The sequence below is a fragment of the Amblyomma maculatum genome, chromosome 6 (assembly GCF_055883805.1).
Source record: "Amblyomma maculatum isolate TAMU_Amacu chromosome 6, ASM5588380v1, whole genome shotgun sequence".
Lineage (NCBI taxonomy): Eukaryota > Metazoa > Arthropoda > Arachnida > Ixodida > Ixodidae > Amblyomma > Amblyomma maculatum.
In genome coordinates this window covers 62,640,472-62,654,803 of record NC_139349.1, presented here as the reverse complement: position 1 = coordinate 62,654,803, position 14,332 = coordinate 62,640,472, and the positions used below count along the sequence as shown (strand labels likewise).

General features: G+C 44.8%; 2 protein-coding genes across 2 annotated transcripts in view; one reads left to right on the top strand and one right to left on the bottom strand.

Annotated features, from left to right (window-relative positions):
• The window catches only part of timeout (circadian regulator timeout), a 336,321-nt gene that overhangs the window by 32,510 nt on the left and 289,479 nt on the right, over positions 1 to 14,332 (top strand). The window lies entirely within an intron of this gene.
• On the bottom strand, positions 1,013 to 8,370 carry LOC146185873 (uncharacterized). The gene is made up of 2 exons (XM_084605594.1): positions 7,407 to 8,370; positions 1,013 to 3,565 (listed from the first exon to the last, which is right to left on the bottom strand). The coding sequence occupies exons 1-2, from the start codon at positions 7,884 to 7,886 to the stop codon at positions 1,403 to 1,405; spliced, it is 2,643 nt and encodes an 880-aa protein (XP_084461720.1). The 5' UTR covers positions 7,887 to 8,370; the 3' UTR covers positions 1,013 to 1,402.

Here is a 14,332-nt window from a genome sequence, read left to right as displayed (position 1 = left end):
TGATGAAACACGGAATTTCTTGTGTGTCACCCAGCATCCCTTTGCATATCTCGCCTGTGTCTGCATACACTCTCGCCGCAGCCTCTCATCTTATTCAGTGCACTTCGCCTTGAAAAGGTTGCTGCCGTAGCTCGATCTCGCTAGACACCTCATCTGGTCCTCATGTAGCTTGCATGGCCTTGATGCTTCACATGTGCCTCGCTTGGGCATGCGTCTTATGTTACCTAGCTGTACTGACAGTGTGTCTTGCCTGATGACAGTGTGATGCTTATCTTTTTGGGACCGTGTCGGCCTTAACACAACACAACAGCAACAGTCACCTACCGCAACAGCAATGGTCGCCGACGGAATTTTGTCTGACTGTGATACTTAAGCATTTGCTTTAAATGATCTACAAGAACATACCAGTATTTTCTCCAGCACTAGATTTCTCCTCTAAATGTAGTATGGAGTGCTATGGTGTGATAGACATTTAGAAAGATTGCAACACAGTGCATGTGGGATGTCCTTGTTCCCATTGCACTTTTCATTAGGGTCGTGAAGAATAAACTAGCCTGCACTTCTTTCTTAAAAAGGTATACTAGACGTTTGTTGTTAATTTGAGCCATGGTGTTCTTTTAAAATATCAATTTGATATAGCATACAATCTGCCTTTAGGTATTTATGCGAACTGCAGTTATCACCCTTGCAGCATACTATTTCTCTATTAGAACCATTTACTTAAATATCAGCCATCGGAATCAAAATGTTCTCCTCTTTATCTTAATCTGAGAGTTGAAGTAGGCAGTACATACCGTTTGGTTGATACATTCATCTTGCTTTACTGCATTCGAATGGTACCACAGGTGTGAGCAGACACTTTATTCAACGTGTATATATATATATGTATATAATATAAACATTCGCTGCATGATAGAAGAAGGAAATGAATAGACAGGAGCATTTTAATAACATGCTGCCAAAACCACTTTCCTTTTTCTTACAAAAATACTTGCTTTGTATTTATGGATCCTCAGCATCTGCATTTCGATCAGCCCAATTCAGTAAACCTGTTGTAGAAGACAAAACGCTCTCTTTTTCCTGAAATTCTACAGCTATGCAAGCTCTTTCCTCTCTGCATGCACATCACACATGCTTAAAGCTGACTGCTCGCCTTCTTTCTCAGCATGCAGATACTGTTGCGTTAGGCATTTTCCCACTGTGTCACTTCCGTTTGTTTAGTAGTTGGAAATGTCTGCTGTGAGCTGCAAAGTCCATGTTGCACGAAAAGAGGTCTTTGGCACAAGGAGGAGGCCCACTGTTACAGAGCGCATGCTCAGTTTCTACAGCCACCAACACAGTCACAATTCCTGGCAGTCCACGAAGCAGTGAAATGCTGCGTGGCGGTTGATGTTCACAAAGGTTATATGCACACATGATCACTGCACCACTCACTGTCACCTAAGGAGCGAGGAATGAGTTCCTGCAGGTGCGGTTCGTTGGGCGCTTCGTGAGGACCTCCGCTCTCCACGGCAAAATAGAGCTTGTTTCGTATGCCGCGCTGTGTGCCGCTAGTCCTCGCGTCGACTGTGCCTTCCGACACAGTCAGAATGTTCACTTCGTCGTGTTGGGGACGGTAAGAGATGCTGCTGCTCCGCTGGATGCGAGCGTACCGGTCACGGCAGCCCAAGCAGTTACGTCGCGTCTGCAGAAGGAACACCGTTGTCACCAGAACAACAAACAGTATGAAACTGCAGCCGGTAATGACCGTTGAGGTGACTGTCGCTGTCTCTTCGGTTTTTACCTCTTGCTGCTGTTTTTCGGCGACAGCGGATGCAAGCAGCAGGCTTTGAGGTGCATCAAAGGGTGCAGGAGAGGGGATAATTTGTGTAGCCGGTGGTGTTGAAGCGACAATTTCGGATGTTGGAAGTTTCCCGGCTTCATTTGGCATTCCTATTGCGATGCTCTCTCCGCTTGCTAGTGTAGAAGAGGTGTTATGAAGCCAGCTTTTGGTAATGTCTTCCTGCATCGCAGATGTCTCGTTGCCTGCTGGAGTGGCTGTGGGGCTTGTACTGGCTTTGGTCTCCTGCTTGTCCTCCTCTCGCTGTTGTTTTTGAGTTTTCTGGAAGTGATTTCGAGCGGCTTTGGGTACGCTGTGATAAGCTTGAAAAAGGCTAACGTTAGTTGACTGGTTGCTCACATTGGTTGACGTGTTCCCTCCAACCATGACTAAGCTCGCACTTCTGGTAGTAAGGTGTTCTAATGGCTGTGAAGACGCAGTTGCTATTAAACCTTCGGAGACGGGCGTCACTTCGGGATCATTTAGAAGTGGTACTCGTTTGACTAAGCCTGATGCCCTTCCTTGAGAGGTGAGAGTGGTCTGAGTAAAAGTTTCAGTAAAGTCTTCCTCTTTCAGTAGCATTACTGGCTTGAACTGCAGTGTGACTGGAGAGGCACATCGTATGCTGTAGCTGCTGTAAAACTGTATGCTCGACGTCTTGATCCATTCCGAGAACCACCGCACCTCAGGCCCACAGTGAAATAGGTTGCCTCCAACTTTAAGAACCTTCAGTTTGGGGAAGAATGATGGAAAGTCTGACCTCAGCTGTGTGAGTTTGTTGTGCATGATGTTGAGCTCTTCGATACTTTTTAAACCTTGTAATGTCCGGGTTGATTTGATTACATCCGCGACGAGCTCGCTGCTGTCATACATTTCGATCTTGGTCATGCTCTTCAGTGGATCGAAAAGGTATTCTTCAAAGTCCACTTTGTTTGCTATTCTAGACATCTGTAAAGTCTGGAGTGAGTCAAGCCCCTGAAAGCAATGGGGCTCTAGTACTTGCAGCAGATTCTGAGAAATATCGAGTGTCTGTAGGTTGCTGAGGTTGCTGAAAACATGGTTTGGCAGAACTTGAATGAGGTTGGCCTGCAGGTCAAGGGTTCTCAGTTTGACAAGGTCACACAGAGCACTCTCCGAAACGTTTCTAATCTGGTTTCGTTGTAAGAACAGCTGTTCCAGGTTTGAGAGGCCAAGGAAGCTGTGCGCTTGGAGTTCTGTTATCAGGTTCTCCTCGATATAAAGGGCGACAAGTGTTTGTGGCAGGTTCATGGGAATTCTTGTTAAGCGGTTTCCATTGAGCCAAAGCCTGGAGAGGTATTCTTGCCGCCCGAGTGCATCATCTTCTACTTCTTCGATGGCATTGTCATCTAACACGAGCAAACCGAGATGGGGATAGCTGTCCAGGTCTCCAAGGATGATGTGGGTGATGTTGTTACGACTCAGCCGAAGATCTCGAACGTAACGTGTGAGACTCTGGGGTATGCGTTCGAGACCAATGTGTGAGGCATCGATGTATTGGAGTCGCGAGCCGAAAAAGTTAAGTCGAGAGAGACTTGCAAGCGGGTTGTTGCTGAGAATGAGGTGTCCAAGGTTTGGCAGGTTCTGGAACGCGGCCACATCAAGGCTGGAGATGAGGTTCGAGTCCAAGTTCAGGTACTGGATTTGGTGTAGGCCTGTGAACGTGTAGGTATTTAGCTGGGTGAGCAGGTTGCTGTGAAGATTCAGCTGCTCCAGGTTGCCCATACCCTAGTAAATAAAAGAGAGGCATCACAAGTTCGGATTAAAACTTGGCATGTTCTAAAGGTGTCCTGTCGGCAACTGCTATGGACTCAAAAATTGACAATCAAAGGGCTTTATGCTTTTTATATTTGTAATGCAAATACTTGTTAAATATCCAATAGCCATAAGGTGGTCCTGGCAGGCAGTCGCTGCTCCATCACTGTTTAGTATACATATATTTTTTTTGTGCACCACTTGCAGTTGCTTGACAGCATGTGACGATTGGATCATTTTGCTTGAAGGTATATTCATTTTAGGCTATCATTGCAGCCTTGGAATTTGGAATTTGCCAACTTTAAAGGACAGCATATTTGGCACGGGAAAGAAACTCCAACTGTTTTTGTGGCAAATTTTGCGGATCATTCTGCTTGAAGGTATATTCTTTTCAGGCTATCATTAGAGCCTTGCAATTTGGAATTTGCCAACTTTAAAGGAGAGCATATTTGGCACGGAGAAGAAACTCCAACAGTTTTTTTGGTAAATTTGTAGTTTGCCTACTTATCTCTATATTAAAACATTCCGCTTCAAGGAAAATGCTGTGACTTAAAAAGGAAGTATAAAAACCGCATACCGCCATACTGGTAAAAACTGCGATGGCAGCATTGGTGCTGCCGCCATCGTCATGCACTGCTGCCTCCAGTTGACCGTGGGCAAGAAAAGCTCTCCGGTCATGCAGAGGTGGACTATTAGGTCTCAAGTACTAGTTCTAAACTTCAAGTAATTCAAGTAGTAGTACTTCAAAATAAATTCTTTTGTAAGACTAGTTATGAGGGTTAGGAGGGCTGGCAAATAACCATATTATTCGGAATGGAATTATTGGGCAGTGGAGGCTGTAAAGAACAACTAGTCTTGCGGCCTTGTTTAGCTTTGTGTGATCTCTTGCATTGCCTCCCTAACATCGCCTTTTTGGCTTTTCTGCCTCTTGTATGCAAGAAGAAATGCTCTTCCCTTAAAAGCAGATAAATGCCGAAATTCGGGAAGTTTTTGAAGTAAGACGTGTTAAAGGGACACTAAAGAGAAAAATGAAGTGGGCTTGCATCGATAGAATACCAATTCCTGGTTACAAAAAAGCCACTCTTACTGGAAGCAGAATTGTTATAAGGTGATAAAGAGGAAGAACAGGAATACAGGTATCGCCGCCACAGCTGAAACGGCCGAGGTTCGCAACTACAATTCACATGACGCGCAAGGGATCCCGGAGGCTGACAAATGCGAATTATGTTGACTGTTTGAATGTGGTTGTCGGTTGTGTCTCGAATATGATAACATGCTTTTATCACACGTTAACGACTGCGAAAAGACGAAAAGAGAACGTAAACATTGCAAGGCAAATATAAAAATCTACTCATTTCATCCGCTTGTCGGTAGATGCCGCTAGTCTCTCAGCTAACACGGCGCGACAGGCATCCACTTGAGTTTCGGTTATGTTTCAGCTCAGGCACTTTGTGCGTGCTCGGATAGTTTGGTTTGGGCCTGTGGCGCCTGAAATACGAGCCCGGAGCAGCAGATGCGCCTACCCTAAGTTCGTATTGAATGAAGATCATGACTCGCACGGCGCGCACCTGCGAAGTATTCTCCACTCCCTGTGGGCTAGCAATCACGGAGTCTCCTGTTGCGTGCGTCATAGTGTGCGTCATCCTACCTTACTACGTAGTAGGAGAAAACAGTTTGAATTCGACCGGCGGGAACAAAAAGAAACTAAAAACTTCTCGTCGCAATATCTCAGCAATAATTCGATTTTTTGCTGCCGGATATGCGGTGACAGTGTCACCAAATGTAGTTTATTAGATTTTAATAGCATATTTGGGTGCCTTAGTGTCCCTTTACAAGTTTTCTTTTTCTTTTTTTGTCTTTTCTGTGCTGCATCACATATTTAAAGCAAGGGTGGTCTATCTGCTGGCTGCGACTGCCATTCAATGATACGGGTTAAAATTAAGATGTTGTTACGAATGCTCAAGCTTTTTTTAATCAAAATGCATTCCTTAATAAAAGCAAACAAATCGAGCACGGAAATTACTAGCACATTGTGCATGAATATTGCAAAAATAACCACATACTTCTACTACTACTCTCAGTTAAACACGACTACTGTATTTGTACCCGATTTGTGTGAGTCGTCATGTTCGTTGACGTCGTAATGTTGGCAACCTCGAAAATGCCAGATAAGGCCAATATGTGGGCAAGGTTGTGCAGTGAAAGTTTTGAGCTGCTGAAATAGGATTAAGATGCCGAGAACAGCATACAGTATATTCGCGTAAATTCGGCCTTTAATGCCTTGACTGGCACCTGGATTTCCTATCACACCTGCAGGATGGTGTGAAGTTAAAGGTGAAACCGAAACTATGGGACTGAGCTTAATCGGAAACTGAGAACTTCTGATCGTTGCTGTGCTTACCATAGTGTGTACGAAGTCCGTAGACACCTCTTTTCTATGCAATTCAAGATAGGGGAGCTCTAGCTCGGCGATCTCAGGCTGCGCAGTTCGTACCATGACATGACTCCCGTCTGAATTTAACAGAGTGGACCTGCTAGTATGGAAATTAACGAATGTCCGATGCCATTGACTTACGAGGTGTGACAGAAAAAAAAAACGAGACTGGTCCAATAAATTATTGTACTTACAGAATCAGTTCTCTGTGACATCATCACCTTTAAAGTTGCCGCCTTCAGCATTCACACACTTCTGAATTTCGTGCTGCCATTGCTGGTAATCGTTCCGACACAAGGTTTTTGGAAGGCCTTTCAGGAGATTTTTCATTTTTGCCTGAACCTCTTCAACTGAGGTGAAATAGGTTCCCTTTAAGGAAGATTTATTTTTAGAAAATTAAAAAAAGTCGCATGGAGCCAAATCAGGTGAATAAGGAGGATGCTCCATTACAGTAATGTTTTTGCTGGTCAAAACCTGCTTGACAGATAGAGCCGTGTGAGCGGGTGCATTGTCCTGGGGCAACAGCCGTCCATCACTCCGCTACTTTTATCTTTTTTTCCTAATTTTTTCACAGTCTTTTTAGTACTTCAATCTAGTAGCGTTAGTTAACAGTCTGATCACTGGGAACCGACTCAATCATTACAATTCCAATAATATTGAAGAAGACAGTTAACATTGCCTTGAATTTTGATTTTGACATGCGTGCTGTTTTGGGTTTTGGAGATCCTGAAGACTTCTACTGCATTGACTGGCGCTTACTTTCTGGGTCATAGGTAAAAGTCCATGTCTCATCACATGTTACAACAGATTCCAACAAATTTGGTTCGTTTGCAATGCGTTCTAACATGTACACACGAACGTCTTTACAGCACTGTTTTTGGTCATCGGACAGAACTTTTGGAACAACCTTCGCACAAATCTTCCTCATGTGGAACTCGTTTGTAAAATGCGTCGAACAGCTCCCCTCGTCGAACAAAAATGCATCGAAATGCTGAAAGGATCTTTTCACGATTTTCTTCAGAAGAGAGGGCACATGATTTGTTTTTAAAGTGGCAGGTGTCAGAATTGTCGTATTTGAAAAGGGGTGAAATTGACATTAAGGATAGAATTACTGCAGTGGCAATCTCCTCCTTTCTTTCTTTTTTTCATTTTTAACTGGGTTACACATTACCAAAAAGATCCTTTGCCCAAGAAAATTATTATTTTCCGGCTAATTCCTAAAATTTCCCAAGACATCAGGATTTCTTTTTCTCTTCAGGCCCAATTTGGAATTAAAAATGTTTTGACGAAGGGAAAATTTTTTGAATAGAACATTGTGCAGCTCTTGTTCTAGACCGCCAAAGGGAATTTCACTGTGATCGGACTTTCTGCAGAGCTTACCGAGAAGGCACCGTCTATGTGTGCCAGCTGGTTTGATGACAAGTCCAGATACTTGAGCTGCTGCAGTCCCTTGAATGTTTCAGACGTGAGGTTCTCCAGTAAATTCTGGCTCAGGTCGAGGCGCTGCAGAAGTGCCAGCTCAGTCAGGGCACCATCTTCGATGACTCTCGTCCGACTCTGTTGCAGCTTCAGTTCTTTGAGGGCGGCCACCCCTTTGAGCAGGGGTTGCGCGAGCACCTCTACTGCAAAGTTGCGCAGCTCGAGTCTTTCGCTGGACTTCGGCAGATCCTGTGGTGGCTGCCATTTGCTGTCGCCGACGCAGCTCACGTACTGGTTTTCAGCGTCGCAGAAGCAAGCACTGGGGCACTCCTGGGCTCTTGTTGCTTGGAGGAGAGAAGAGAAGACAAGCAGGGAGGAAACGCCTGCTAAGATGAGGACCGTTCTGGCAAGCCTTATCAGCAGTGTGCTTATCGCACTCATCCTCGCTGCTCCTGCTGCTTTGTCTTGTTTCTGCTCGATCGGGAAAAAGTTACTGGCAAGGGAGGCCTTTCTTGTGCTTTTCTTTTGCAGTGTTTTTCCAATCTGGACTTACTTTCATGGTGTGCTTTCTTAGTGGGACATGTTCTATGCAAACTTTCCTTGCCTATTTAAGGGCATCATTATGTGCAGACATCCGAGTCTTCTCTTGTCACGTCCCTCTGCAGTTAGCTTTTTTTTTTTTTTTTGCTTCAGAGGCTGTGAAAACAATCTTCCCTGTAGAGATGTTGGGTACAGGATTAGCTTGTTGATAAGGATTAAGGGCTTCTAGCTGTCTACAGGGCTGGCATGGCTTGCAGTTGTCTTTACATTTTGTCAGATGCCAGTGCTGGTTGTTTTTCTCCTTTGCTTTCTTGTGGCCTCTTGGACTGGTCGTTGCTTGTACAAAGCCTGTATACCAGGAGGGAAGTTCTTAGCAAGTAGAACTACTCTGAAAAAAAGAAAAGTGCAGCAAATACACAATGAGAAAATTGTGTCCTTGTAAAATGGATGGCACTGATTTAGATTATCATTCTTTTATTTCTCGGTAAGCTTTCCGGGCAAAGCACGACTGGAACTAGACCGTCATTATAGCTGTATTCCTCTCACTGTATGGTTGGATGAATTTCTGATGATGCTTCTTTGCTAGATCTGAGTGTTACGTTGTTCTCAGTTCCTTGGAAATGCATTGTCAGTACTTGCCTGTGGAATTCAGCTGGCTTGGATGAGGCCTACCATGTTTCGTCCTTGGTGGTGAAGGTATCTGGAAGGAAAGTAAAAGCAATAAAGAAACCTGTTTTATTTAGCAATTGTCACATTGATGCCTTATGTCTCTTTTGCTGCACCTTTACACATTATATATCCGGATATTGTTTCAAGCTGTGCCAGCACGGTATTGTCATACTAGTGCTTGTAGCAGTTTTCATCACAATCAGGGAGATACCTATTATTTCTTCGTGGAAAGTCATTATTTTGAAAGAGCATGAGTCAAATTGGGTGCTGAGTTGCACAGCTATTTTAATAATAAACACTGATCTCATAGTATGTGCCTGTTTTTCTTCATTTTTGCATTTCTTGCATCTTAAGTCTATTGTTGTTTTCTTTGGGTCTTTTTAGTGCTAGAATTTCTGTATTAGCTTTTGCTTTTGACTTAGAGCTTACTAATTTTATGCATATAAGTTATGATTTATTCCTGAATGCAGATTGGTACCTTCCCTTTTTATGTAACTGCACTGTTTACATCTCACATTTCTTTTTTTTTTTTCATTTAGGAGTTGGGCAGTGGAGATACAATTGAAAGTACAGCTGTGTTACAGGTGCAAATAATCGTGGTATGTGGGCGGCCTGTTATGAGGAACTCCATAGTGTAGGATCACAGAATAATCTAGACCACCTGGGGTTGTTTAATGGGCAGTGGCTATGCATAACACATGGGCATTCTCGCACTTTGTCTCCAGTGAAATGCAGTCGACTCAGTCATGATTCGATCCAACAACATAGGGCTAAACGACCAAAAACCAAAGCCGCATTTAAAAATGCCACGAGATCCGAGGACATGTAGCAGCAGAACATTTCTTTTAATTTTTCTTTCACCAGCCCGTGTTTGAAGAAAGAGTAAAGGCAAGAAAAGGAGGAAAAAAAAAGAGGGTACTACAGTAGATACGATGTTTAAAGGTTGCCTAATGCTATATTCCTTTTAATAAGTTTATATTTTGCAAACAGACCCTGTCGCAAGATGATCATGTGAACGGTAGTATGTCGAAACATACTCTACAACGCTATTAAGGGCGCACTTTCAACCCAACATCATAGAGTACGTTTGGAGGTGCCAGTAAGACAGTGGATTTGATATTAGCTAAAGTCATACAGCGGGAAATCAAAACGGCAGGGAACAAAGCATTAGGACGCGTGTACCTACGCATGAAGCCTGCATATCTACCAAAGCTCGATTTGTAATCTCCGCAAAAAAAAAAAAAAAAAAAAAAAAGTTTTCTCTTTTTACAGCTATTTTCGGCGTGCAGGTACTGCAGCCCTTGCTCCGTTGTGAGAAAGCTCTTTCTCCACTCTCCTCCCTCATCGCCGTCAACGGGACGCCCGCAATCGGGTCATTTATAGTGCGCCCGAGTTTTTGTACATTAGAATATACAGCAGCTGGCTATCTGTTTGCTTTAAGATCCTACAATTCATGCATCCTTGGCAGTGTGACTTGCGAAGAACTCTAATTTAATTTAACTTTGAACCCCCCACCAGCACTTGGCTCGGAGTCGTGTTTTGGGCTGCTGCTTTTAGGTGCTCCTACGGCTAAGGGTGGAAGCCGAAAAAGTACGCTATATCACGCTGTATCAGTGGTCTCTTTGTGCCTACTTGCAATCTGCAGGCTTCCTGGCAAATCACAAAGGGCCTTTTGAGCTTGTCGATTTCCAGACGATCTCTCGCAATGACAGTTTGCTCCTGTGAAGCGTGCTCCGCCACATCGCGAGTCACTCTGGAAGCGAGCCTAGTTTAAGGAACTTTCTTTTCTTTTCTTTCTTTGCCCCTCTAAAGCGTGCTTCGCCACATCGCGAGTCAATCTGGAAGCGAGCCAACTTTAAGGAACTTTTCTTTTCTTTTTTTCTTTGTTAAGAGTATGAGTTATAGGCATTGCAACTCGCAAGGTCGTTCACTTGCGCGTTTGACTTTGAGCTGACAGACGCCGTAGTAAAGGGCTTCGGAAATTTAGACCACTTAGGTTCAAGGTGATTAATTTGCGTGCTTGACCTTGAGTCTGGAGACGTCGTAGTGGAGGGCGCCAGAAGCTTCAACCACCTGGAGTTCTTTAACGTACACAGATCACGTGAATAGGTGGGAGGTTTAACAACTGCTTCGCCGGCACTTGGTTGCTCAGTCTCGCCATGGAAATCGGTGATGCCGGCTGCATTTGAAATCTCAGTTGGACAAAATCGTATAGGGCCATTTCATGTCTAAAAAAAAAAAAATAAAAAATAAAGGGTTGCTCTGCAGAAGCTAGAAGTATAGACTGGACGTTGCGAAGCTCTTCAGCGCATCTAAAAGGGCTGTGTTGTCTCGGGCTGTAACTTTTTCTTTCTCTGACTCTACTAATGGGGACAACAGCGGAATAACTTCTAATGGTAAAGAAAATAATAAATCAGTCGTTAATGTGCTCTCTTTAGATTTACAATTCCGTGATCACGGACGTGTGGTGTGCACGAATTCCCCAAGTTAAGGAGCCATCCATGCTACTCTAGTGAAACCAGGGTTCCAAATGTACATGCACATATTTAGAGATCATTTTCGTTAATGCAATGTAATGCGTGTCTGAAGTGCTTAGAAAACTTTTTTTGTAGAACTTTTATTTCTCGTAGAGCATGTATTCATTGCACGCCATGTTGGATGCGAGCCTGCTTGAGAAACATTTCTGAAGGGGAGGAAGATGGTCGCTCGCGATGACTTCCTCCTTTTGTCGTTGATATGATTTGAGGGCTGTAAGAAACATAATACGCTGTGTGTTTATGTGCATGGCGATCATCATGATCGTCATTGTCATCACGGGTATAAACATATCTCCTGAAGGTGCCTCTCCCATATTACGCCGCTAACATGATCGAGGACGCGCATGCTATCTACAAAATTCATATACGGTCCATTATCGACTTAGGGCTCTTCATAAGCTCTAGAATGAGTTCATGTACTCCACAGCTCGCATGTGTGAGATACATGCATTATCTGCATACATGAGGTAGCTCATCAGAACTCGTATGTAGAGGGTCCTCTGAGCACTTCCTATAGAGTACGTGTAGCGCGCGACTTCCACATTGGCTGTGAGCTTTGCCCCCTACTTTGCTAGTTTCGCAGAAGCGGATTTCTGTTTCTCTATGTGTTGCGGAAAGAATCTTATGCGATCGTCTTGAAAAATTGCTCTGCGGTAAAGTTACGCTGCATCAGTAGAACAGCATCACAAGCAGCGCTGATGAGACGTAGTATTATTACTTGAGTTTATAGGTTTCAGTTCTTGTGAGAAAGAATGTGTTCCTATGTTAACAGCCGTAAAACAAGTCGTGCGCGACGCAATATCGCCAGCTCGTCGCGCCGCTCTTTCGACCTTTGTGATCAGTATATGCTCTTCTTCCGCACACGTCCACAACAGCAGCGTCGCTCGTTTTCTTCTCAGAGGCGCGACATTCCGCCGAAAACATGGTGGGCGGGCTCTCCACGTGGGCATACGACATTTGCTTGTTGTTGCATGAGCCGGTTGTATCAATAACGGCTTGTCGGGAGCGGTCCTATATTCAGCCCCCCCCCCCCCCCCCCCCTCCCTTCCATCTCCGTTTTCCCGCATGCCCTAATACGGTTTTAGTGGGAACAAAGCCTCACGTTCGTTTTTGTTTTTTATTCGTCGCACACACAGTTGTGTTCCTTGCGGCGTTTCTTATAGCATCCAGATTGGGGGCGTGAAATTCTCATGCCAGCTTTTATCCCTTGCAGTTCGTCTCCCCGCTCCCTGCCTCTTGGCCCTTGTGTTGCGTCGGTTAGTGCTTTACTTTCGTACCCAAAATAGTGCATATATTTGCGTTGAATAGCTGAAGAAGCATTTTTTCAATTTCACGCAAGGTCGGTATTTGTTGAATATTCCGGGTGCCGTCTCCGCTTCTGCGGTCTTCACGGCACGACATCTGGGCCATCCCACTGACTCCGGGGGAGGGACGTATACGGACTGGAATCACAGTATTCTTCGTTATTGTTTGAGGCGGTTGGTTTCACGTTTCCTACTCCATTGTCTGCGCGTACATGTGAGAACTCCGCAGCCTTCTCGGATTCGAGCGAGACGTGTGGCATACTTTTCGCACTTATCTTTTATTTTTCCGGGTTTGCAAAAAGAAAAAAAGAAAGTTTTTAAATTGGATATTGTAAAAAAAATAATTAAATATGCTGCTGGTGCGCATGCCTGCATAAGTTACAGACATCCAACCTCCCCCCCTCTTGTTTCGAACGAAGAGGGTCGAAAGAGCGAAGGCTTCTTGATATTTATGCGTACCAGGGATACAGGAAGTGGTGCTGTTCCGGAAACAAAAGCAGAGAGCAGCGGGAGTTAGAAGGAGGGAGAGGGGGGCAGGGAGGGAGAGATATAGTAAGTGTAGCGTCCTATGCAGATCGTGCCTGGTGGGCTTAATGAGGGCAGACCCCCCTCCCCGCCTTCCCTCTATCTCTCCTTAACGGCGGCAGAGGAGTGTGCCGTGGCCAATCTGGCCGCCGTTTGCCTTGCTCCTGTGTAATCGGATCGCTCTCGTTATTCAGAGCTTATAATTGGATTGCTTGCAATCGAAAACTCCGCCGCCGCCTCTTGGCCGGGCGCCTACGAGAAAGCGCCGTCCAGCACGCGCCGTCGTCGAGGTGTAGGATTGCGCGTGTTTGCGCCTGCCGGAATCGGGGAGGCCCTGATTGGACGGAGTGGGCCACACTGGGCGCCGAAGAAGAGAGAGATTACCGCTCGCTGCGCGCCTGTTTGCCATTCTTGATTAGAGTGGCCAGTATATTCGCCGGGCGGAAGTGCCTGCTTTGTCTCAGCCCTCGTCCGCCGACCTTTCTTTGTCGTTTTCGTTGCGGCGAAAATTTTTAGTATCGCGGAGCACATTCACGAACTCGTGGATTTCATCGCCGACGAATTTATTAATGCAATTTCCTAGGGGACAGCATAGGTGGCAGCTGAGCTTTTTTTTTTTTTTTCCCTCGCTGTCAGCACATAATATGCCTTACCCATTATATAAGATTTCATGACGGCTTTTTTCTTGCTGATTTATTTTTATTAATGCGCTGCCGAGAATTCGTTTCCGTGTTGCAACTCAAACAACGATTGAAAACACCACAATCGTGGCCCGCGAATGCGCTAGCCATGTGATAGTTTTTATATTTCACGGGATCCCCCCCCCCCCCCCCTCCCCCTGAGTCCCCTCTCTCCCCTTTCAGAAAAAAAAAATAGATACACGTGAGGCTTGCTTTACCATAAATAAATGGACCGGGAGTTTCTGAGGTGCTCTTCAGCTATGCGAATCACATTATTTCTAAAGTCAATATTAGTAATTTTGAAAAATTATTTTGATTACTAATTGGTTAGTTGTAAAATAAAAAAAAAAAACTAGTTGCATATGGTGTGCCAGACGACTGGCAGCTGTATGCAAGTGGTTTCTCAGACCTACCTCAAACGTTTTATTTTTCAAAACTTCGCTAAAGTTAGCGTGGACAAGTTGTATATCGCTTGCACATGATGTCAGAGCGACCGCCGTAATGGCGAAGTGGGAAGAGAACCTGCGTATTTCTATGATCACCACATTCTCGCCTGTTCCGGCCTGCCTCCGAATGTTGAAAGATTGATATTACGGAGTGCGCATATCTTCGTCTGTGTAGCATCTGATGCC